This window comes from Palaemon carinicauda, chromosome 27, assembly GCF_036898095.1.
Source record: "Palaemon carinicauda isolate YSFRI2023 chromosome 27, ASM3689809v2, whole genome shotgun sequence".
Lineage (NCBI taxonomy): Eukaryota > Metazoa > Arthropoda > Malacostraca > Decapoda > Palaemonidae > Palaemon > Palaemon carinicauda.
This window is the reverse complement of record NC_090751.1, coordinates 63,255,837-63,279,836: the sequence shown is the minus strand read 5'-3', so window position 1 is coordinate 63,279,836 and position 24,000 is coordinate 63,255,837. Positions and strand designations below refer to the sequence as shown.

The 24,000-nt window shown below is 35.0% G+C and overlaps 1 protein-coding gene across 1 annotated transcript in view; it reads left to right on the top strand.

The window, feature by feature from the left end:
* Window positions 1-24,000, top strand: part of LOC137620741 (KH domain-containing, RNA-binding, signal transduction-associated protein 2-like) — a 585,605-nt gene that overhangs the window by 522,317 nt on the left and 39,288 nt on the right. The window contains exons 3-5 of the mRNA XM_068351118.1: window positions 4,798-4,914; window positions 9,967-10,113; window positions 20,414-20,723. Of these exons, the coding sequence (XP_068207219.1) occupies window positions 4,798-4,914; window positions 9,967-10,113; window positions 20,414-20,723 (574 nt within the window). The remainder of the gene's footprint in view (window positions 1-4,797; window positions 4,915-9,966; window positions 10,114-20,413; window positions 20,724-24,000) is intronic.

Here is a 24,000-nt window from a genome sequence, read left to right as displayed (position 1 = left end):
CACACTGTTTACTGGGATTACGATAGCTAGAGATGTTTTGTTCTACATTTTACGAAAATGCTCATACACCACAGTGAAGGTTTTCATAATGTGCTGCGAATGTTTTAACAAATTAAATAGGGCTGAATATCTTCTCAACATCTAGCAGAGCTTGATTAGGTGACGTAAAGAAGTCTTGTGAAAACAAGAAGTTTCGGTGACCGTAACCCTACACATTACCGAACTATCTTCTCTTCGGAAGTAACATGGCTCTTTACCGAAATGTAATCACTTTGCTACCAGTCACAATGCCTACCTTAGGCTTTTGCGTGCAAATTCTCATTATTTATTTCAGTAAACATTCTAATAAACTGAAAAAATAAAACTTAACCATAAACATAACCAATTGTGGGGAAAGGGCTAGCGGTAAAGCAAAAGAGAATTATTTTATAACTATCCTTATTGCATTGATAGGATCCTAGGGTATTATCATTAAATAGATCTTTGTTTAGTAGGTTGGCCAGGGCACCAGCCGCCCGTTGAGATACTACCACTAGAGAGGTATTGGATCCTTTGACTGGCCAGACAGTAATGCATTGGATCCCTCTCTCTAGTCACGGCTTATTTTTTCTTTGCCTACACTTACACAGAATAGTCTGGCCTATTCTTTACATATTCTCGTCTTTCCTCATACATCTGACAACAAGGAGATACTTAACACTTCTTCACCCAAGGGGTTAATTACTGTACTGCAATTTGTTCAGTGTACTTTCCTCTTGGTAAGGGTAGAAGAGACTCTTTAGCCATGGTTAGCAGCTCTTCTAGGAGAAGGACACTCGAAAATTAAACCATTGTTCTCTAGTCTTGGGTAGTGCCATAGCATCTGTACCATGGTCTTCCACTGTCTTGGGTTAGAGTTCTCTTGCTTGAGGGTACACTCGGGCACACTATTCTATCTTATTTTTTTTTACTTCCTCTTGTTTTTTTGAAATGGTGTGTTGGGCAGGGTTAATAGAAGGGCCATGGATGCCTGGTGGTTTATCAAGAGGTTGTTTTTTCCTTTTTCTGATTTTTTCTTCTCAAAACCATCCTTACTGTCCTCCCTTCAGTTGAAGTGGCTATCCTGGAGGGTATTTAGCCTTGCATGGTGTATCGGCTCCTCCATGTTGACCAGTTTTTCCGACTTTTTACTATAGTCTATGGGTATCATCAATCACTTTTTTTATTATTCTGTACATATTGTTTTTGTTATAATTCTTGTTAATCTAGTTTTTAAGTATGATGTCTCTTTTTTATTTCTATTAATTCTTATGCTGTCTGGAGACATTGAGCGAAATCCGGGACCAGTACGTCCTAGATTTCGTCAATGTCGTCTTCTGTATTGCAATATTCGTGGTCTTCATGCAAATATCCAAGACCTTACAGTTGCGTCCAGACAGTATGATATTCTTTTGTGCTCAGAAACTTTGGTTTCTAATATGAGGCACTCATGTGAGCTCCTTATAACTGGTTTTAAGAAGCTAATAATGCTGAAACGTGATGCCATTCCTAGGGCCAGGGGAATGGCGGTGTATATTAGGACCGAGTACCCTGCTTCTCATAAGTCCTGCTATCAATGTGGATGTCATGATATTCAGGTAATAAAAGTTTGTGGCAGGCATAACAACTTTTATTTGTGTTCGATCTACCGGAATCCAGACATGGATGATTCTATCTTCGATTGTCTTCTTACCATTATGGTTAAGATACAAGAAGATGATAGAAAGGCTTCTTTTGTCTTTGTTGGTGATTTTAATGCTCACCATAGGGAGTGGTTAAGTTCTATCTCTCCTACCGATCGCCATGGCTTAAGAGCTTTAGACTTTGCCTCTGAATCAGGCTGTGAGCAAATCATAAATGAAGCTACTCACAGGTCTGGTAATTGCTTGGACCTCGTATACACTGACTCCCCTGGCGTTATAACTAGTAAGGTTGGTTCTCCAGTCGGGACTTCTGATCATGCCTTGATTTCATTATTAGTGAAGACCGAGCAGCCTGTCCCTGATATATCATATTCCTGTAAAATTTATATGAAATCCCAAGCAGACTGGAATGGGATTTTGCATGATCTTTTGTGCTTGAATTGGTCACAATTATATAATAGTGTAGATCCTGTTGTCCCTTTGAATGAGAATCTAGGCGTATCCCTTCTCGTGTGCTAAGGTACCGAATGAAGGACAAACCGTGGTTCAATGATGATTGTAGACGTGCTTATTTGGAGAAGAGGGAGGCCTATCACCTTTGGAAGGGTAACAGATCAGATTTGACCTGGAACAACTATACTCAGCTTCGAGCTTTTGCTCAGAGAGTTTATGCCTCAACTGAAAAGGAGTACAATTTAATCATAAAAGAAACCCTCTCTGGTACAACTCAGGAACATAAATGGTGGTCTACCCTTAAATCTGCACTCTTTGGTGTAGATGCAACAGTTCCTCCTTTACTTAAACCAGATGGCTCAGTCACTCACTGTCCAAAGGAAAAGGCAACCCTTTTGGCTGATGTTTTTGACAGTAAATAGAGTAATGAAAAACTTGAACTTCCTCATTCCTGTTTTCCTGAGGCTAAACTAACTAGTTTAGCTTTTCGATCTCGTGAGATTAAAGCTCTGTTGATGGACCTTGATGCTTATGGAGGTGTAGACCCAAATGGTATTTTTCCTTTGTTTTTTTATAAAGACAGTAGATTTCTTAGCTCCAAAGTTATCTGTTATTTTGCGCAAGTTAGCAAGAAGAGGAGCTTTTAGCACTTGTTGGAGAATTGGTAATGTTACTCCTCTATGTAAATGTGTTTGTGGTAGCTCAAGTCCCACTGATTACCGCCCAATTTCCATAACTCCCATATTATCTAAAGTATTTGAACGTCTTCTGGCAAAACGTCTTAATAGGTTTGCTGAAGGTAATCATCTATTCCCTAGTTTGCAATTTGGTTTTCGTAAAGGCCTTGGAGCATGTGATGCCCTTCTTACAATCTCCAATGCAGTACAGAAATCCCTTGATTGTTTGTGGTCGGGAAGTTCGTATGATTGGCCTTGATTTTAGTGCTGCCTTTGACCGTGTTAATCACGAGGCCCTTGTTTTCAAACTGAAACAGTTGGGAGTGGGTGGGTCGTTTCTTAGCATTATTATTGATTTTTTAAGTAGTAGATCTCAAAGAGTTGTTGTTGATGGGCACCATAGTGAGTATAGGAATGTGATATCCGGTGTTCCACAGGGTAGTGTTCTTGGCCCATTACTTTTCATACTATATACACATGACATGTGGTTTGGCCTAGAAAATAAGCTTGTTGCATATGCAGATGATGCTACTCTCTTTGCATCAATTCCATACCCTGAATGTAGATCTGGGGTTGGTGAATCCTTTAATAGAGATTTAGCTAAAATTAGTGCATGGTGCAAATTATGGGGTATGAAGTTGAATCCTAACAAAACTCAAAGTATGATTGTAAGTAGGTCAAGGACGGTGGCTCCTCAACATCCGGATCTCAGTATTGATAATGTTTCTTTAAATTTGTATGACTCTTTCAAAATTTTAGGTGTGATTCTCGACAGCAAATTTACTTTTGAGAAACACATTAGGTCTGTGTCTTCTTCAATTGCACAAAAAATTGGCTTATTGAGAAAGTCTTTTAAGATATTCGGTGATCAATCTATTCTGAAGAAGTGTTTTAATTCTATTATCCTACCTTGTTTTGAGTATTGTTCTCCTGTCTGGTCTTCAGCTGCTGATTCTCATCTTAATTTGTTGGACAGAAACTTACGGTCTATTAAATTTCTTATTCCTGATCTAGATATTAATCTCTGGCACCGTCTTTCAATTAGTTCATTATGCATGTTGCATAAGATTTTTCATAACTCTGACCATCCTTTACATTCAGATCTCCCTGGACAATTCTATCCTGTTCGTAATACTAGGCAGGCAGTTAATTCTAATAGCCAGGCCTTCTCCATCATAAGACTCAATACTACGCAGTACTCTAGAAGTTTTATTCCAGCTGTTACCAAGTTGTGGAATGATCTTCCTAATCGGGTTGTTGAATCAGTAGAACTTCAAAAGTTCAAAGTTGGAGCAAATGCTTTTTTGTTGACCAGGCGGACATGAGTCTTTTTATAGTTTATATATGACATATTTGTTTTTGACGTTGTTAATAGTTTATATATGACATATCTCTTTTGACATTACTTTTTTTAGAATGATTTATTGTTAATTTGTTCTCTTCAGTTATTTATTTCCTTATTTCCTTTCCTCACTGGGCTATTTTTCCCTATTGGAGCACCTGGGCTTATAGCATCTTGCTTTTACAATTAGGGTTGTAACTTGGATAGTAATAATAATAATAATAATAATAATAAACGTCATTACTTCCGAGATGGTTTGATAATTAATAATAAAACTGATTAACACAGTTCTTTTGATTACTGCAATCACGCGTGGAAACCAACTTAATTTGCGCGTAAATCCTATCCATGATTTAGTCAGTGCGGCAATGGTGCGGTAGTAGCACAACTGAATTAATACCAGAAATTGACATTAGGTATTCCTGGAAGTTTATCTCATCAATTTTCTATCACATATACAGGTACACTTAGTAAGCACTCCTGTTGGCAATGCACATCTTAGTGCCGGTTAAATTTCTTCAAATTAACTTCTTCACCCCCCCCCCCCCCCTTATAGTATCATTTTAAGAAACTTAAATCTTTAGATCTCAGAAAGTCAGAATAGGGTGGCTGATTTACGGTATTCAACTGAATGAAGATTTTATCCAGTATCTCTCTTTCACAGTTCAACTTCGTCGGCAAGCTCCTTGGTCCAAAAGGCAACTCCCTGAAACGCCTTCAGGAGGAGACCATGACGAAAATGGCCATCCTTGGAAGAGGCTCCATGAGAGACAAGCAGAAGGTGGGTTGACTAACTTTGTCTTAGAATATGGTAATTGTTTAAAAGTCATCTGACGTTATATTTACGATAATAGTTTCCCATATTTTGTCCAGGTAATGCTCTAATTTTCTTCTCAGAGTAATGCATACTCCGTTGATATCTATTAATGTACTGTAAGTTTTATAAGTCGATGTTCAATAGCTTTGTACATTTTGTGGGACGAAGTAATGTAATGAAACTTTTGTCTAGCTATGAAATATTTAAATATCTTTTTTTTTATTTTTTAGGTTGAAATATTTATGATATTAATTTCAATAGCTAGTGACATTTTGTGATATTTTTTCTCGCATATATATATATATATATATATATAGTGTGTGTGTGTGTATCAATTAGATTTAAATAACACTTTCATTCTGGTTGAAAAGTTCTAAATACAGCTATAGATATACAGTACTTACTCGAACGGCCATTATTTCTGAATTAATGTTTGGACAATCATATACAATAGTAGAGGCAAAAATTACATTTACGTGGCTGCTGCTTTGAAAGGAGGGCTTATTTGTGTTTTCATAATCTTTAATAACCTTGAAATAAAGATTTTAGTCAACATGTCCGTCACGAAACGATGGGCTAACTTTTTTAATTGCATTTTTGTGATCATGGCGCACGCTCATAAAAATTATCCCGACAGTAATTCTTTTCTCGACACTGCACCAGCATTCCAGGAAAAAAGTTATTTACTGATTAGTAACTTACCACACTATTGTTTTGGAAAATTCTCCAAAACTTAGAAATGTCTTTTTACAGAAACTTATGAACCGTTCGAGCGAGCCACCAGTGCCTCCTGGGGTAGAAAGGGTTGAGAATTACACAAAGGTGTAAGAATGCTATCCGTATTACAGATGGATGACAAAGGTACAAGAACCTCCCATGAGGCTCAAGTACCAGCATACAGGGGCTTCCAGTCATGATGTCCGTATCCACCACGGAAAAGTAAACCTTACTATCATATTACATATCCAGAACCTCCTACCAATTCTATACTGTATGACATTATGTTGACGATGATAAATGTAATAAAACAAACTTGAAATCCGTTTTATTTCTGTGTTGGGGATATGCCAAGCTACAAACTCATTTTTCAGGTCAAATCTTAATCCCCAAACAGGTTTCTCAGCATCATTCCAATTCTTGGAGCATTTCATCAACAAATGTAATACATGTTCGCCATCTTGTGATTGCAGGATTATCACTAGACCTAGGCTTGCGAGGAAAACACTATAGAACAGGTCTAAGAGGTGTACTTCTGTGGCGAGAGGTTTTTATATAAAAAGGATTCAAGGAATCATTTGTAACAAAGGAATGTCTGATAACTTCAAAGAAAAAATTTATGTTCTAAGGCATCTCTTCTACACTCAAACTGAAGTCCTTGCAAACATTTTTCAAAGTGTTGAAGATGATGAGTTGAAAGAGCTTGTGGAAAAAGTCTATGAACAAACCGGGATGGACATGGGAGACTTTAGGATTTCTTTCTTAGAAATATCCGATCCACACGCCCAAAACATACATGCTTGTCACTCACAGAGGACTAGTATATCTCCTCAGCTTACGATATGCTACCAGAACTGCTAGCAATGCTATCTACGTTATCAGAGACCCAAGAAGCATGATTTAATCAAAATTTTGCTCAATCAATGTCAGGTCTTTCTTGGTATTGCATACCATTTGACATGTGGATTGAGACAACGATGAACATGAAGTCGAATTTAAAACAAGGGTGGCTTCATCTTCTACAGAATACAAAGCAGCCATTGTCAATCACAGGAAATACTAACAATATTGAAAGAATTAAATCTGCACTGAAAAAAAAAAGTCTCAACTGTGAGCAACGAAATAGAACACATGAGTGTCAACCTGCTGCAAGATTAATGATGGATGAAGAAGCTTTTTAAGACTTGCTTGCATGTCTTCAAGACTTGAATGTCGACCCATTCAACACTTCAAATCTATCACTACGATCACTCAAATCAAGCATCATTGCTCCACAAGGTGTAATTGATGACAACTAAGCCACTCGACCGGAAGCCGGAGACCAGATTGGGACACTTTTTGAAGGGCGGATTTTTTTTTTTTAAAACAAAAACATTAGTGCAAGAATCGACACAAGAAAGGAAAACATTTGACAATATTAAAATTTGTGGATAATCAAGTTCACAGATGAAGATGACTGACATGGAAAGGTCAGACTTAGTAGCAGTGTTGAGTCTTGTAGGAGGGTTGGGTGCCGTTGACATTGAAAGAGTTTTGAGTGGAAGAGTGACCGGGGAGAGTTTTTCAGCATTCTCTGACGATTGTTCCATGAGAAAAACAGCAAAATGACAGATATGATTTATACGACTCAGTGAAAGATGATGAACATGACCACCGAATTACTAAACACAGGAGCTAGTCTAACAAATAAACAGTACATTACATAAGTCTACATGCAATAACTTTGTACGTTTTGTGGGCCGAAGTAATATAATGAAACTTTTGTCTATTTATGACATTTTTTTTACGCTTAAAATGTTTATAATAGTAATTTCATTAGCTAATGAATTTTTTTTTATGTTCTTTCTCTCTCACACAAACATTATATATATATATATATATATATATATATATATATATATATATATATATATATATATACATACATATATATATATATACATACATATATATATATATATATATATATATATATATATATATAAATATATATATATATATATACATACATACATACATATATACATATATATATACATACATACATACATATATACACACATATATACATACATACATACATATATACACATATATATATATATATATATATATATATATATATATATATATATATATATATATATATATTCAACAGCTGACCATATCCATGTAATTAACTAGCTAATGGAGAAATCAACAGTGTATTACAAACCACTATGTATGGCATTTATGGGCTATGAGAAAACTTTTGATTATATCAAAACCTCGGCAGTAATGAAAGGCCTTCAAAAGCAAGGATAAAAGAATCTTATTTTAGAACGCTTAAAGATATTTATTCAGGAAATATCTTAACAACTTAAGATTTGGAGATGATATAGTTATGTTTAATGAATGATGGTAGGAATTACAAAAGATGATAGAAGATTTGAATAGAGAAATAAAAAAATGTAGGATTGAAAAGGGATATAGGTAAAACTAAAATAATGTTCAATGAAAATACTGAGAGACAACAAATAAGAGTTATGGACGAACCTCTTAAGAGATTGTTAATGAATATACATACTTAAGACAGAAAGTAAGTGTTTCCCCAGGACACAAGACCGAAATTAAAAGAAGGATAAGCATGAGGTAGAGAACATTTGGTAAACAAAATGAGATTATGAAATTTAAAATGCCACTTTTTCTAAAAAGAAAAGTATCTAATGAGATAGTTCTACCAGTATTAACTTATGCATCAGAAACCTGGTGCCTTACTAAAGCCTTCGAACATAAGGTAGTTACAACTGAAGAGCTATGTAAAGAGTAATGATTGGAATGACACTAAGAGACAGAACAAAGAGCAACATAGATACGAGAGGAAACTAAAGTAGAGGATATTCTAACAATATGTAAGAAAAAGTAATGGTCCTGGGCAGGACATACAACGATAATGACAGGCAATAGATGGACATTAAGAATAAGAAGATAAGTCCCTAAAGATTGTAAAAGAAGCAGGGGAAGGAGGAGAAGACGGTGGGTTGTCGAACTAAAAGCTTGCGGGTGTGGATTGGCACAGAAAGACCATAACAGAAGCAAGTCGAAGGATATGTTTGTTCATCCTTGATAATCAATAGGACTAGAAAATACTAATTTTGTACTGACGTTTTCTTGGATAAGTTACTTGTTCGGGATACAAAATAAACATTGTTCGTGTAAAATTCCCCTGGGTTCTTTCATACAAAATGAGAATTATGAGATCGCTCATATATTTTAAGTATATATTACACTATTAGAAACCTTTAAGCATCACCCAAAATAAAAGAATAAAATGCGAAAACTGTACTTTAATCCTTATGAAGTAAATATTCATGTGGATGTGGCTTGCTAAATTTTCGGGCCCTCATCCCCGTGTTTTATTTTTTCTAAGTAAAATGTGGATTTAATAAAGATTTCTTTTATCACGACAAATTTAACCCTGTTCACTTGTTGAAAGACTTGCGCGATGAAAGGAGAGAGAGAGAGAGAGAGAGAGAGAGAGAGAGAGAGAGAGAGAGAGAGAGAGAGAGAGAGAGAGAGAGAGAGAGAGTGTGTTAATGCTTTAGCCATCGAAAATAACTTCAATTGTCACATCCGAATGAGGTTTGCTTTATTTTTGGGATAAATGCAATTCTTCATAATTACATTCACTAATAGATTGGCAGCATAGAAATAAATACACATGATAACTGTGTTATTGTTTTCGTTATTATGAAATTTCTTACATAATCAGTCGGTCTACCATCACGTTTCCTATAAAATCAGGCTGATGTTATATAAGTCATTGTTTAAATGTGCAACTTATTAACGAAAAAATTATCAATTGAATACTAAACCTAATCATATATGTTCCAAGATACAGATTAAAAAATTGTTGATTGTAAATATTTCTGTTATAAATAACGATATAGCGTCCTTCGTTTGGTTTATTTTCATATGTCGTGTATATCCTTATTATATAGATATAAGTATTGTATAATGCATAGTTCAAAATTTCAAATTGCTGTATATATACATAGGTCAAATTATTCAAGTTATGTAGATAATTATCATTTGAAGTTTATCTACAACTGATATTTATAGCCCTTTAAACCTTTTAGTGTTATGCTTCTTCCATCACCTTTTTTCTTGGTACTTTTAAGCCTCCTTGGCCAGAATATATTAATTTCTTTCCCTCCGTTTTCACACTTGAAAAACATAATTAGAAGTAAGGGTCGCTGTCAATTTATTGATCTTCATAAATTACGCATCACTTATCAAAAATATTAATCTGCCAATCAGGAAGAAGAACTGCGGATTTCCGGCGATCCCAAGTTCAGCCACCTGAGCGAGGATTTACACGTTGAAGTGACAGCCGTAGCACCACCTGCCGAGGCGCACGCACGCATCGCTTATGCACTCACAGAGATACGCAGATACCTTGTACCGGTAAGTTTCATATCATAATTTCGATTTATTGGACTACCTGTTTTACTTCTTTACTATTTAGTGTAACTTCAGGTTTTAATATTTAAAGGTAATTCAAGCTCTCTTTGTTGCTATTTTCATATTTATAACTGTTTTTTTACGTAGACTACTGCTAAAAACATGTTTCTGTAAACGAATAGTTTTTATTCCATAAGCATTGTAAACTGAAATTATGGGCCCGATTTATATCAAATACGTAATATTGTATTTAGACAGAAATATAGTATGTCAATTTTATATTTGTATATTTCTTTGAATGTGTACATATATCACCTGTTTTGTTGAAGCTGGATGAAAGTGTTGGTATTCATGTTTACATAAAGGCATAAAGGTACAAAGAGAGAGAGAGAGAGAGAGAGAGAGAGAGAGAGAGAGAGAGAGAGAGAGAGAGAGAGAGAGAGAGAGAGATTGGTATTTTACTGAAGTATACTTTGCAAATAAAAGTACTGTAGCACATATTCCATTACAAAGTTCGAGCAATCGCATAAGTTTCGTCCACATAACAGTTTCATATTGGCTTTAGGAACTATGTTTTCCCATCGAAATTTACAAATTCAAACGAATGCGTGTATTTTTGCGTTTATGACTATATTAAAATGAAATGGTATAGCAAAGCACGCTTCATATTTCGGGTTGTATAAAATTAGGCCATGGGCTAGATGGTCAACTTGCAACAACCCCTCCCCCCCCACCCCCTCTTGATAAACTAATATTTTTCAGATGCCTTAGTATGTCAAGAGCATGAAAATCAATTTTAACATGGGAAATACTGGGGAGCATTATGAGTTTGGCACATTGGAATAGGAATAACTTGAAGTTGTGAATTTGCGATTCGCATGAAAGACCAAATGTATCGCTGAAGGCAGGTTATTTTATATATCAAGGTATGAGACAGCTCATTTGAAAAATGTGATATACAACGCACATGTAACTTCAAAACGCACGGATTTTGTACACTGTAAATTTGTGTAACCTAACATACTGTATTTTTCTGATAGCCACTGAAATCAAGTGTGGATTTCTCTTACTGACGCACATTTCCACACACATTTCTAACAATTTTTTTTTTTAAATATTGAGGCCAGATTATTTGTTTAAGAAAGAATTTAATTATCTTTCAAATGATGCAAGAACTATCTATATATCTTCATAATTCATAAAGATATTGAGGCTGAAACTATGTAAGGAAACAGACATTAACCAAGGAGCAGAACAATCATTATGTTCGTTGGCCAACCAGATTGCCCGAAATCCTGGGTCAAACTGCGTATTTCATACTGAACTTGATAACTTTGACCAACGCACCGACGATGCCTCCGGTGATGGATCTATCCATACAGTAAGATAAGACTCAAAGCTTAAAGTTGTGACGCTCTCATATGATGAAGACGCCACCAGCCATGTCTACGTCTCGGTCATGTTTTATATCAGAATACACAGATTGTCTTTAAGATTTCAGGCTTAATTTTACAGACAGGCCAGGCTCCATAGAAGCTCACAGGTATACATCAAATTATTACTCGGTCATCCTAAAATTCATTACAGATTATAGAACTGTTCAGGAATGTCTTAGATGTTCCGAGGAAGCCAGAGATATTCCCAGTGAAATTGGCTAGCAGTATGTGATTACTGCATTTGACCTCAGGGTGTGTATGAAAGCATTTCAATTCTGTGTGATACTGGTACTGATAACAACCACAGGCTGCAGAGCATTACTAAATTGGCAAATGTCAACACACCTGCATACTACACATCCTTCCAAGTGATCCATGCATATTCTGGGTGTAACACGAGTGCATTCCAGTGACTTGGAAAAGTGAGGCCAATCAAAGTCTTGCTGGGAAATTAAGAGTGTTATAATTCTTTATCTACGCTCAGTGATTGTTGGATAGTTGAGACGCTTCTCATGAGCTTTTTCAAGAATTTGATGCATTCACCTGTGCACTGAAGGGGAAGCTGAGAATGACCAGCGTGGATGTATTAAGGCACATCAAAATTAACGACAAATATTCTAATGCTGGAACTGCATCATCCCAGAACATTAACAATGGAGGCCCTCCTCCATGTAACCGAAGTTTGATGCAACATATATGCAGAACCTGTCACCAAGTAGCAATCTGGAAGTGGGCGCTGGATCTAAACTCGCATGTGCCTGATCCTGTAGACCACGATTGGACCATGGTTGATGTGAATCTTAAACCATTGTAGTATGTGTCGATGAAACAGCAGACCTTGTTAATGATGCTGATGAAAGCAACAATGAATCAGATGTGTACATCACTACATTTGACACAGATCAGCAAGGATCGTGTAATTTTGACTGAGTGATGAGGATTGAACTATTAGACTGACGGGCATAGCATGATATGCATCATATACTATGTGTTAATATACGACACCTTTGGTTTCATAAAATTCTCTAAAATCTGAAAATTAAATATCAAGTATGTTATCAGAACTGAGCTTGCAGAGTACTAATATTCTATATATCTGTACATAGTTTCAGATCCAGTATCTATGAATTCTGAGGATATTATGATAGTTCTTGCAGCATCTGAAAGATAATTAAAAGCTCTCTCATACAAGTAATCTGGCATCGATATCTGCAAAAGAAATTGAGTGAAATATGTTAGTAAATAAAATCCACACTTGATTTCAGTGGCTATCAGAAAAATACAGTATGCTAGGTTACAGGAATATACAGAGATGAGTGTACAAAATCTGTGCGTTTTGCAGTTACATGGGCGTTGCACATGAAATTAGCTTTCAAGTTAAGTATCACATACTTTGATATAAAAAATAATCTGCCTTCAGTGATACATTTGGCCTTTCGTAAAATTTGTCACAGCGCGCATTGCAAAAGCATAGTTTTACGGTTCCCTCACTTCAGCGTACAAAACTCATACAGCATCTAAGTATTTTCCATGTTAAAATTAATTTCATGTTCTAAACATACTAGAGCATTTGAAAAATATTGGTTCATTAAGATGAGGGGTGGTGCACGTCAACCCCTTGTAGCCCATGGACTAAATCAGTATAATAGACATCAAGCTAGTCCTCATCATGATTTTCCAGCATTTGTAATTTTATTTTTAATTTTTTTTTTTTTTTTAAACTCTGGTCACGACAGTGTTTAGAAGGAAGGCATTCTCTGGCATTAATAGAATTTTGAAAAAATACACACTTTCATTACTACGTTCTTTGAAGTGATTGTAAAGTTCTTTTTATAAAGGCTTAGGGCTTACCTTGTAACTTAATACTCACTAAGGACGTTAGTTTCTGAGAGAGAGAGAGAGAGAGAGAGAGAGAGAGAGAGAGAGAGAGAGAGAGAGAGAGAGAGAGAGAGAGAGCATTGTCTTTCAAACGTCAGTTTTATGACTGTCACTATCACGGGTACTGCGTTGTGTAAATCAGAAAACAGCAACCTATAGTAATCAAGTGATGGTGTGTTGTAATCAAAGAACGGACTATTATTTCTGGACTTTAAGGGAAGTTGGATATTTTTAAAAGGAGACAAGATTGCTCGAAATAGTGCCTTACGTTTTCATTTTTAACTTTTATAATTTAGACTATGAACAAAAGTTATCCCATGATTTTAAGAGGACCTGTACTCACTACATGCTTTGTTCTGTAGCTCATGGGAACCATATTCTTGAAACTGATATTTACATAAGAAGGCAATAATGTTGCTTCTAAATCACATTCCGGTATTAAGTTTCTAACAAAATTTGTTGCATATTTATGTAAATATTTATATGTTTTCCCTAATTTATATGTATATGTTCCTTATTGTTGGTTACTGTACATTTAGAAAATTTAAGGTAACAATATATTAATCGATCAAAAGGCAAAGTGATTTAAGCATTTAAGGTCATGGACAATCACGGGGAAATCTCGAAAGATGATTGTAAAAAAATAAATATCTGATTTTATTTTAAACATTCTTATCTATAAATGCGTGAGATTTCTATAAATTATCTTGAAGGAGAAGAAAGATTTAAAGCTGGCGGAAATCGTTGGTTCATATGATCTTGCATGCGTAGGGGGTTTTGATTAAGCGATTAATTACGCTCTAGGGATCAAATTCGGCTTTTAACTTTCAGCCGTGCATCTCCGTCATGGTTGAAAAACGATGAGATATTAGTAAAGGGATCTTGATTAGATTAAAACGATTCCCCCACCCCACCACCCATCCCAAGGAAGTACAGAAGGGGGTGTTAAACAAACCTCCTTACCCGCGTTGTAATTCATCCAAATGGAATAGCTTCGTTTTGCTTAAAAAAGAAAAAAGAAAAAAAAAGTAGCAATGATCTTTGAAACCGGTAAAATTAGGGTTCTTGATTAACTTCTTTGATTGGATCCAGGGGTAAAGTTGATTACGATATCTGACTTGGAATCATTAATGATGTTTCTTGATCTCATGTTGGTTTTCTTTTTTTTTAAATCTTCTCTTTTCTGTTTGCGGTTTGATCGTTCTTTGTTAAAAGTTTCTTGCTGTCAATCACAACTTTCCTTAAATTTCTTTGAAGGTTGCTTGTTTCTTTGTGAATAATTCAGGCATTTATTTTAGTGATATACAGTATATTAGCTAATTAAATGTTCAGATAAATGTGATTTACAGTCGTGGTGTTCCGTCTTTGTTTAGCTTTCTGCTGACAATTCAACTAATTGCTACTTTTTCCACTAATACTAATTTATTTGAAGGTTACTGGATTCTAGTAGAGGCTGTATAATCGGTGTTTGCCTTATCTCTTACATGTTATTACCTTCTGCAAATGTACAAGGTGTTCCTGTAAAGTATGCTTACCAGTTTACGTTTTACTTTCATCTCTTTACAGCGGTTAGTGCTAATTTTAAAATCTTATATGCATCGTTTTCCATTTGCTTAGAAAGATGCAATTCAATCATAATTCAGATAGTAATTCTTTATGGTGGGGTATCTCTCATGAAATTACGAGGCTAAACGGAGGATAGAACAAACTTTTTAATTTCCATTGTTTTTCTGGCTACTTCTCCTTCAGTGTTGGGTAATGTAAGCCGTGCTTATCGATTTTATGATTACGAATAATAAGTATTAGGAAAGTCTACTAATTGTGTATCTAGTCTTGTATACACGTACAGCTTCTTTTAATTGTGTATCTAATCTTGTATACACGTACAGCTTCATTTCGGGATGCACTTAGCTCATAAATTATTTTCGGTCTGTATATCTCTTAAGATTATGCGGGTGGCGATAATCACATGGGTTCATAATCATTTCAAAAATAAGATCTAGAGTACTTTCATAGAATTCTTCTTATTGGTGGTTTTATAGAATCATTTTTATTGGTGCCACTATTATCAACCTCACAGAGTAATCCTTCTGTTTCGGTAGTATGTTCTGTAAAGTGTGCATTGATAAATAATTTAAAAGAGGATGATGTAAAAACGATGAATAATATAAGAAGTCTTTGAATTATTATAATTTGCTTACATCCGTGTTACGGTCCTTTGAGGAAGGCGTAAATCAAAGCACAGTAGAAAGAATGTTTTATAAAACTTCTAGCATTTTTTTTTTTTCACCTCTGAGTTCTCTATTCCCAAGTTCATGAAACGTATGCTGTTATAATTCTCCTTCCTTGCATCGATCAAGGAAGGAAAGGTTAAGGTTGAAGTTTTCTTTAACCAATAATCAAATTTTTTATTGATTTACAGTTTTTTTTTCCTCCAATGAATTTACATGTGCACTGGTTTTGACTTTAGATTAACTGAACTTCATGCATTTTTTTTTTCTTTTTTTTTTTTGGGGGGGGGGTAAGCTGACGCAGTGTCGTTTTCATTTCTTAGTGTTGTATGAAGTCGGATGAAATAACGTTTATATGTTTGTTTTATCATTTTTCATCAGCTTCTAGCAATTAGTGTCAGGATCTAAACCTATATGGAATATATTTTGCCATCGGTTGCAATTACCTCTCAAGTAACAATGTTTGGTGCTGTACTAATTCATGTAAAGACAATACTGTGAATGTTTTCTTTATATTGAGTAACATGAATCTGGTTTTCATGTTATAGTATAACTTTTCTTGATTTTTCAATGTAAATTAAAGGGCAAAATATTTCACAGTTGCTAGACCATTTCCCGATTCCTACGGGTAACAAGTTTTCCTTTACCTTTCAATTCTTAGTAAAAACGGAAAAGATGGAAAATCTAAACCCGATCTGGCACAGGCCACCACGAACGACGCGATAGCATCCCATATATGATGTCAACCTTGAATATCGTACAAAGAATCTCCTTCGTTCATGAATATTAATTGCCATGTTTCAGAGCTCTTAAAAATAAATTTTACCGTCGTCTCGTGTATCTCCTGAGCCATCCAACAGCTAACATTAATTCTTGATAAATAATGTTTATCTTCGACGGCATGAAAGACCATAGTTTGGGAGAGTCATTCAGTACATGAAAGCTAATTTAATGTTTATTAGTTTTAGGTAACAGTTACCCTTTTTGCCTCATCCATTGTTGTTTTATCGATGAAATATACGTCAGGGTTTTTTTTTCTTGAATGCAACCCTCTCAAGTTTCAGCGACGACTTAGGAGACTAGTCTCCATTCATCTGTCATAATCTTAGTAATTTATAGAGATAATTTATCTAAAGTAATTAATTTCCGCACGTGCAATACCTTTCGTTAAAACCTCTTTGAGTTCTAATGGCCCTCGAGATATATTTTCAATCTTCAACCTTATTTACTGCATTTTCACCTTCACTCCTGTATTTAGATCAAGTTTGTAAAATAAAGCCATGATTTTAAAATATAAATTTTCTAAAGCTTAACCAGTATCTTTTCCGCGTCTCTACATAATTACTTCCCGAGTAGATCTGGATTAAAATTCATCCTTCTTTAAACTTCTGTGTGAATTTTACTATAGTCATTATTGCATGGAATAAAAATTGGGTGAAATACCTATTGTGAAATGTGAAGGCTGATTGATACCTATTGTGTTTTCATATATTTTGGCTTTTAGCAAGGACACTATAGGGAGTTGAACCCATTTCCACTAATGAGAAAGTACCACTACCAGTGCCTTTTGCTTTTTTAGTCATTAGGGAAAAGTAAAAACATTAATGCAACAGTATGATTTTTGAAAATTTTGAGTGTTAAATCGGGTTTGATTTGTGTTTTGAGGAAAAGTAAAGTGTATGTACGGTGGAATTATGTAGGAAGTATGAATTTGTTTTCCATCATGGTTATGCTGTTGCATTGATATTAAACACAAGCCCTTTATATTTTTGAACAAACTATTTAGTTTTTGAAGAATTCGTTGTAAGAAGGATGGTAACTAGCGAGGGATAGCTGTTTTTGTACTTATGCTTGTGGTAGAAGAAAATTTAATTTTAAGATGAGAGTTGGTGTTGGTGAGCGTCATGCAGTGAGATAAAACGTGAATGTTAATACATGAAATATATCTAATATTCATGCGTGTAACATGCATGGCACATTATGCAAGTAGATACTGGTTAGTGCATTTGTGCATAGAAAATCATTTATCTCAGATTAGATCAGTATTACTTGTGTAGTGCAGTAACCAGACATATTTGCAGTAATGCCTTGGTCCATGTCTCTTCCTCACAAATAATTGTTTTAATTCTATATACACATACTAACATACAAAATACAAATATAGTTGGGGGATAAAATACAAAAGGACGGAGTAGGGGGCATAATTGAATTCAAAAGAATAGAGCTTTTATTAGATGAACATCCCGAGTACTGTCAGGTTTGTAGTCCGAGTGTGGTTTACTGCGTTCACATTTCAGTAAAAACAACATAGCTCAGAAAGTGGCGCTTTTTCTTTGTTTCTTCGTCTAGATTTTAGAGCAAATACAGTCTGTTTGATCTGCCAACTCTGCTGGCAGCAACATAGAATTGTCCATGGATGAAGAAATCTCTCGTGCAGTAAACACCAACGTTCTGTAAAGATTAACCCTAGTACTTCTTCAGTCATGGCAAGGCAGGATCTCACGGGTAATTGTTCACATTGCATGGCAATGGAAAGATGTCAGATGGCATGAAGGTGATTCGTGGAATTAATAGTGGCAATAGTGTCAATGCCATGCATTGACACCATTGCCACTAATAGGTGTAGCGGTATGTGTTCTAAGATGTATCTTGAGGTATTACAATGTCTATTTTGTTGGTCAAAGTTTCGCAGTAGCATGATCACCATGTCTTTTTGTAAGGAGATGCGATGAGGAGGCATTCCTGATGGGAAGAGTATTTAAAAACTCAGTTGGGCACATATGGTGAACCTTAGAATCTACAGATTATGTACAGTTGGACACAGGAGTCGCTGGCACACCTTGCTCCGAAGAAGTGCATCCTGTCATGACTTTACTCTACTTTGTGTAGGAAGAGGTGAAAGAGATGGTGATTATGGCCAAACAAAGGAACTCCTTGCGCAGTATGGGAGTGGCTGGGTGGATTTCTTCAGAACGAGGTATACCCAAGTCCTACTATACGTATTAGATTTAATATTTTTTATCTTTCACAGGTAGTAGGTTGGCCAAGGGCACCAGCCACCCGTTGAGATACTACCACTAAAGAGTTATGTAGCCCTTTGACTTGCCAGACAGTACTACATTGTATCCTTCTCTCTGGTTATGGCTCATTTTCCTTTTGTCGACACATATATCGAATAGTCTGGCCTATTCTTTACATATTATCATGTCCTCATACACCTGACAACACTGAGATAACCAAACAATTTTTCTCTCAAGGAGTTAACTACTACACTGTTATTGTTCTGTGGCCACTTTCCTCTTGGTAAGGGTAGAAGAGACTCTTTATCTTCGGTAAGCAGCTCTTCTAGTAGAAGGACACTCCGAAATCAAACTATTGTTCTCTAGTCTTGGGTAGTGCCATAACCTGTGTACCATGGTCTTCCAGTGTCTTGGGTTAGAGGTCTCTTGCTTAAGGGTACACTCGGGCACAATATTCTGTCTTATTTCTCTTCCTCTTGTTTTGTTAAAGATTTTATAGTTTATATAAGAATTTCTTTTTTTAATGTTGTTGCTCTTCTTAAAATATTTCATTTTTTTCTTGTTTCCTTTCCTCACTGGGCTATTTCCCCTGTTGGAGCCCCTGGGCTTATAGCATCCTGCTTTTCCAACTAGGGTTGTACCTTAGGAGGTAGTAATAATAATAATAATAATAATAATAATAATAATAATAATGTAGCCTAATATATATGAATTTCTATACTTGATACTGATTTCAAGATCAGAGAAGGAACTTTAGAGATTTATTCAATTTTTACTTAGAGTTCTCAACGGTTCTAGGGAAATCGTAACTGTAAATGTTGTGAAACAGAGAGGTTGAGCGCTTAGTGCATGGTCATGTTTTATGGGGTACCGTTATTAGATTGAAGTTTAATTTTAACTATAATTATATATATATATATATATATATATATATATATATATATATATATATATATATATATATATATATATATATGTGTGTGTGTGTGTGTGTGTGTGTATCTCCACCACGTAATACAGAGCTGTTTGACAATATTTATATATATATATATATATATATATATATATATATATATATATATATATATATATATATATATGTACATATATATAGATAGATAGATAGATAGATAGATATAGATATAGATATAGATATATATATATATATATATATATATATATATATACATATATATATAAATTTGTATATATGTGTGCGTGTATATATGATATATGTACGTATACATATAGATAGTGTGCATATATATGCTGTATAATATATATTGCAGCTACAGTGACATTATTTACGCTAAAATAAGTGACTCTTCTTTATTGCAGTAATAGTATCCTAGTAATATTCATTGAGTAACTGATAAAACTTGGTGTAACCATATCAACCCTATCCTGTTACCTTTGCCTTAATAAAAGTAAAATGGTTCGACATAAATACGAAATATTTTCTTATTTATTTTGTTCTGTAAATAAACGGGTCTCGTATTTATATTAAAAAATACAATATATATATATATATATATATATATACACATGTATATATATATATATATATATATATATATATATATATATATATATATATATATGTATATATATTTATATATATATGTATGTATATATATATATATATATATATATATATTATATGTAAATCATAGCGAGAACATTACAACAAGACTCGCCGTAAGCAATAATCTTAATACATCCCTAATTATGCCCACAGGATTACAACGACGAGATCCGCCAGGAACAGATGCGCGAGATGCAGCTTCTGGTGGGAACTAACACAACAGGCATCACAGACAATGGAACAACAAATCCAGCCAATAATAACAACAACAACGGCACAGCGAGCGGATCAGACGGAGGCTCTTGCTCCCCACAATCCACTGGGTCTCCCCCTCCACCTGGAATGGCAGCTAATACTGGAAAGGGCGGTGGAGGGGGAATTAGGGCTGCAGGACTAGCTCTTGCCTCACCGCACCCCGCCCTCAGAGGACTGAACAGGGCTCAGGCTGCGCTCCTGACCTCTGGTAAGCATTGATGTTTTTCTGTGTTGAGCTGTTCTTGTAGAGAATGTAGGTGTAAAATTACTTGAATCCGTTGAAAAAAGCTCTGGAACAAATGGTTTTGCTTGTTATTTAAACTCCTGTTCTTTTTCTCAATGTTCATTAATGGAGTCTTATTTTACTTCATCAAAAACACTTACTTCATATATAAATTTTCTGACCTTTTATCCCAACTGGAAATTTTAATAATTCTTATATTCTTAATGATGTTTTGTGGTAAGGATTAATAAGCTTCTAAAAAGGTGGTAGAAATGTTAAGAGCATTGTACTAAGAATTGTAGGTACAGAATCTGAAACCTGCTTCTAAAGGATAAAAAGAAACTCTACAAAAATCGTATGTATTTAAAGTGAGAGCATTGGGGGTCTTAAAACCCAAAGAATGGGATTTCCAAAACGTCTATTCTCTATGTTCTCAATCTTATAATACGTCTATTGTTGTCTAGTTCAACAGAGTTTACATTGCCGCAACTTTCATGCTTGTGATTTGAGGCAACCCATCATTTCATGTGAAAACGTCGTTTTTAATCAATGTATCCACTGTGAATTTACATCATTCCTGGTTATCTATGCAGAAAATGTAAAAATATATTTTAAGTTCGCTAGATTCGTGTTTGATATCCGTAAAGAGAATCACCTGGGACATATTCACGTTAGTAATTGCACTCGTGCAAAGGAAGTAAATACTTCAAGTAGAACGAATACCGTGGCCAAGGGGGCGCTGATACTTCATCCTGTAAATGTCAGCATAATTAAACCTGAGAAGGGAGCAGAAATAAATTTCTGATATGTCGGAATATTTCATTCGTGGTATTTGATGGGTAACATGTCACCTTACGTTAATTTCCCTCTTATACCTTCTCATGAAGATAGCGTTACAAGTTATTGCGTGTTCGTAATGTGAGCGTTAACAAAGTTACAGACTCTTAAGAATTTGCTGAACCGTAATACGTCATACCAAATATCTCATTTCACTGTCCCCTTTTCCGGAGTTCTATTGGTATCCACATTTTCGAATTTTAAAATCCCTTTCGACCAATTTGGAGAAACAGCAGTTTTAGTGGCGAGATTTCCTTTTAGTTTCCATTGGTAAAATGGAAACACCTTGCCTCAAAGGAGCAAACTTGAGGCAAGTCTCTCTCTCTCTCTCTCTCTCTCTCTCTCTCTCTCTCTCTCTCTCTCTCTCTCTCTCTCTCTCTCTCAGACTTGGAAAAGCTGATACGAAATTAATATATTTTGCCGTCGTAAATATAATAGTTCGATATTTATTGCTAATCGTATATTTTCACTTTTTTTATCTTCTGAGTTATGTCAGGTACCTTTATTCGAAAATATCTCATAATTTCTATAGCTGTTTCATTGTCTTGTAGCTACAAATTTACAGCAAAGTTTGTATCTTCACCTCTTTCCTTTATGTCATGTTCTCCGAGTTTCATTTGTAATTGTATCAAGGGACATTTTATACATATCTGTTTGTAGCACCTCGCACTCGTTCTTATTCCACCTTCACTATCTAATATAGGCATAAAAAGTGAATGTTCAATAACTTCTAAACTTCACATGCCGTTTGTGAGCCAGTCGAGCAGTAAACTTTACAGCTCTGATTTTGCGGGGTCTTTTAACCTTGGATGCTGGGTACTTTAAATTTTTGTCTTTATTCTTGATAATTGCTGATATGGAATACCATCGTAGGCCTCATTTTCCTTTTTATCCTTTTGATGAATAATCGGAACAGGACGATAAGACAGTGTTCCGAAGAGGAAGAACACTGGATGTACTTATGGATAACTGTTAATTTGTACGTTGTTTGTTGGTGCTTAATTTTACCTCTAAGGCATTCTATGTGTCTCTTTTCATGTAAGCTATTAACTATTAAATAAAAGCAAAGTTGGAATGCTTTCAATCATTCTAATTAATAAATATATCTTATATTGTTTTATCGTATTCGTTCTTTCCTTGAATTGGCCGGCGATGGCTGAACATAATTGTTCCGTAGTGGCCGCTGAAAGAATGATAAAAAAAGTACTTTTTGGAGTCGATCTTTTATTATCAGCTTCAATTTTCTTTATTAATTTGTTCTATTTCAAAGCACGTTATTCCCGAGCAATTTCATTTTGTTTGCAACTGCGACAGCAAATCACAATTTCTGATACCATCTTAAACATTTGCTCACTCAGGACTTAGTGTTGAGCAAGGGGAATGTATAAGCTTAGGTTTCCTAAGCTTAAGGGAAATAACATTGGAAAAATATAGGATAATTAATTCTATTGTGACTTTTTGTTCTTGATGATATTTTTCAATGTCAATACGTTTGTCATTATCATTATTTTGGGTTTACGATGCATGGCAATAAAGTTTCGCCACTTAGGCTTCTCCTGTAAGTCACATCTGACTTGATTTACTCGAGAAATTTGCCTCATATCTCATGAAAACCTAATCTACATTAGGTACCCAATCTCTCATTCCCTGTTCTTAATGAAATCTTCCTGGAAATCTATTTTACTGACTCAGATCAATATTCTGGATGAAATCATATTCATTTTTATGAAATAAGGTCAAGGAAATCCGTAAATACCTTTTCATAAAGAATAACACAAACTATAGTAAATTATTTTTAGTGAGGCAGATTTGCACCCATTCGCAGGGGCGCCCTTTTAGCTCGAAAAAGTTTCCTGATTGCTGATTGGTTGAACAAGATAACTGTAACCAATCAGCGATAAGGTAAACTTTTCCGAGCTAAAAGGGCACCGCTGCGAGTCTATGCAAATGCGTCTCATTAAAAAAAATTGAGTATAGTAACATTTTTCTTACATTGAATCTTCAAAATGCATAACCCCCTTCTTGACTGAATCTGCAAATGAATAACCCCGTTCTTTGATGAAATGTCGTTCTATTAACATAAAATTTCCTCTTATTACCCCTTGGTTTCTCTAAATCATATTTGACATCCCTGTGCAAGAGCACCTTGTTCATCAGTCACCTTCGATACGTAAGTGATAATTACATCACGTGTGAAAGATGAAATAATGAAAGGAAACAAAGTAAATTTGAGCATGAAAGATTTGACGGAATTATCAGTGAAATGTTGCAATGTGGTGTGGATAATAAATTGGTGTAAATGACCCAAATGTGCAAGGTATCTGGATGAGAAAAATGTACCAAGAGAAATGGGTTAGAAGAATTTTGAATCTTTATATAGGCGAAAAAATATGTAGCTTCTGGTTGTGAATTTGATGGAATAACA